The sequence below is a fragment of the Egretta garzetta genome, unplaced genomic scaffold (genome assembly GCF_000687185.1).
Source record: "Egretta garzetta isolate BGI_Z169 unplaced genomic scaffold, ASM68718v1 scaffold314, whole genome shotgun sequence".
Taxonomy (NCBI): domain Eukaryota; kingdom Metazoa; phylum Chordata; class Aves; order Pelecaniformes; family Ardeidae; genus Egretta; species Egretta garzetta.
In genome coordinates, this window is record NW_009259531.1 from 2,648,302 (window position 1) to 2,649,757 (window position 1,456).

Here is a 1,456-nt window from a genome sequence, read left to right on the forward strand (position 1 = left end):
CCGCCCGAGGATGCGCCGCTCCCGCCGCGGCCCCAGCGCGGCCTCGGCCACCACGGAAAAACAGAAACGGGATGGGAGGGGGGCGAGAAAAATAACTCCAGAGGTGGGAAAAGAGAGTGTAGTCAAAGTGGCAACAGTTTCTTTATTAGCCAAAAATATATACTTTCTTGTACAATTTGGTTCACACATATGTACATTTTTACTGTATGTACAAAAACAAACAACAACCAAAAAAAAAAAATCGAAACACCTAATTCTCACTGGACTTCCAAAGAACCTCACAAACTCAGCTAATCCAGATGATAGTACAGAAGCGGGGTTGGTTTGGTTGTTTTTTTTTTTCCTTTTTAGTTTTAATATACGGACATGCTTACAAGTTGTAACTATACAGAGATTTATTTTTTTTACAATCATTACAACAACAATAAAAAATTAACTATGATGATGACAACGCCGATAGAACCATAGCGGCATCAAGTTGGTTCTGGGGCCTGGAAAAAAAAATGACACAGAAAAAAAAAAATATTTAATAGGATTTCTAATCAGATTGGGCTGGCACAATATTTTTAACTTAAGTAGGTAGCACTGGTTTTGTTGTTGTTGTTGTTATTTTTTTAAAAAATAGATCGCCAAATGTAAAAAGTTTTCAGAGTGACTGGTAGCAAATTTATTGAGCTACGAAAATACCCGGGGCCCGATCCCCGTGGTTTCAGTCAGTCGCAAGAGCAATTGATTTCAGCGACGGCTACGCCAGGCTCAGGACAGCAAGGCTCAGCCTCGGAAGTTTTCACGCTAGCTGGGGTTCTTTTTTATTGCAATTTATGATTTTTCCCTCTGCCGCTGCACCTCTCCCCCAGGCCAGGCGACACCGGGGTCGCTCGGGGGGTGCTCGGCCTGCCCGCGGGAACCGCTCGCAAAGTCCAGAAGAAAGAACAGCACACACAAAAAAAAGGAAAAAAAAATGTAATCAGAATAACCCACCACGCACGCAGAGGAAGAACAAGAAACAGCCCTGGAAAGGGAACTCAAGAAGCGGAGAAAATAAGCTAACCATTGACAACCCCCTCCATATATCCTTAGGAGACTGGGGAAGCAATCTCTTACCGCCTCTGCACTGGCTGGAAAGCTGTCTTTATTAACTTTTTCTCTACTTCCAAGGCACTAGATCGATCTAAAAAGAGAAGAAAGGAAAAAAAAAAAAAAAGCGTTCCTTTATAGCCCCTCGTTGTATTCCCCCCCATCCCTGAATTAAGATTCTAGACTTAGGATCTCTTCTCAGCACGCTGCAAAGACGACGCAACGACCGCCTTGCTGCAGGAGCGACCCTCAGAAGGAAAATAAGCCAAGCCCGGAGCAAGCCTTACGGCCGGGTCCTTCCCGCAAAGACGATTTGAGCAGCAACAACAACAGCAACAAAAAGTATCTCCGTCGGAGGAAGGTAACTCTCGGGGTTTCG

General features: G+C 44.4%; 1 protein-coding gene across 1 annotated transcript in view; it reads right to left on the reverse strand.

The window, feature by feature from the left end:
* Positions 1–436: 436 nt before the first annotated feature.
* IRX3 (iroquois homeobox 3) overlaps positions 437–1,456 on the reverse strand; it is a 9,582-nt gene continuing 8,562 nt past the window's right edge. Inside the window, exons 3-5 of the mRNA XM_009637593.1 lie at positions 1,283–1,373; positions 1,105–1,171; positions 437–491 (exon numbers count right to left, since the gene is read on the reverse strand). Of these exons, the coding sequence (XP_009635888.1) occupies positions 437–491; positions 1,105–1,171; positions 1,283–1,373 (213 nt within the window). The remainder of the gene's footprint in view (positions 492–1,104; positions 1,172–1,282; positions 1,374–1,456) is intronic.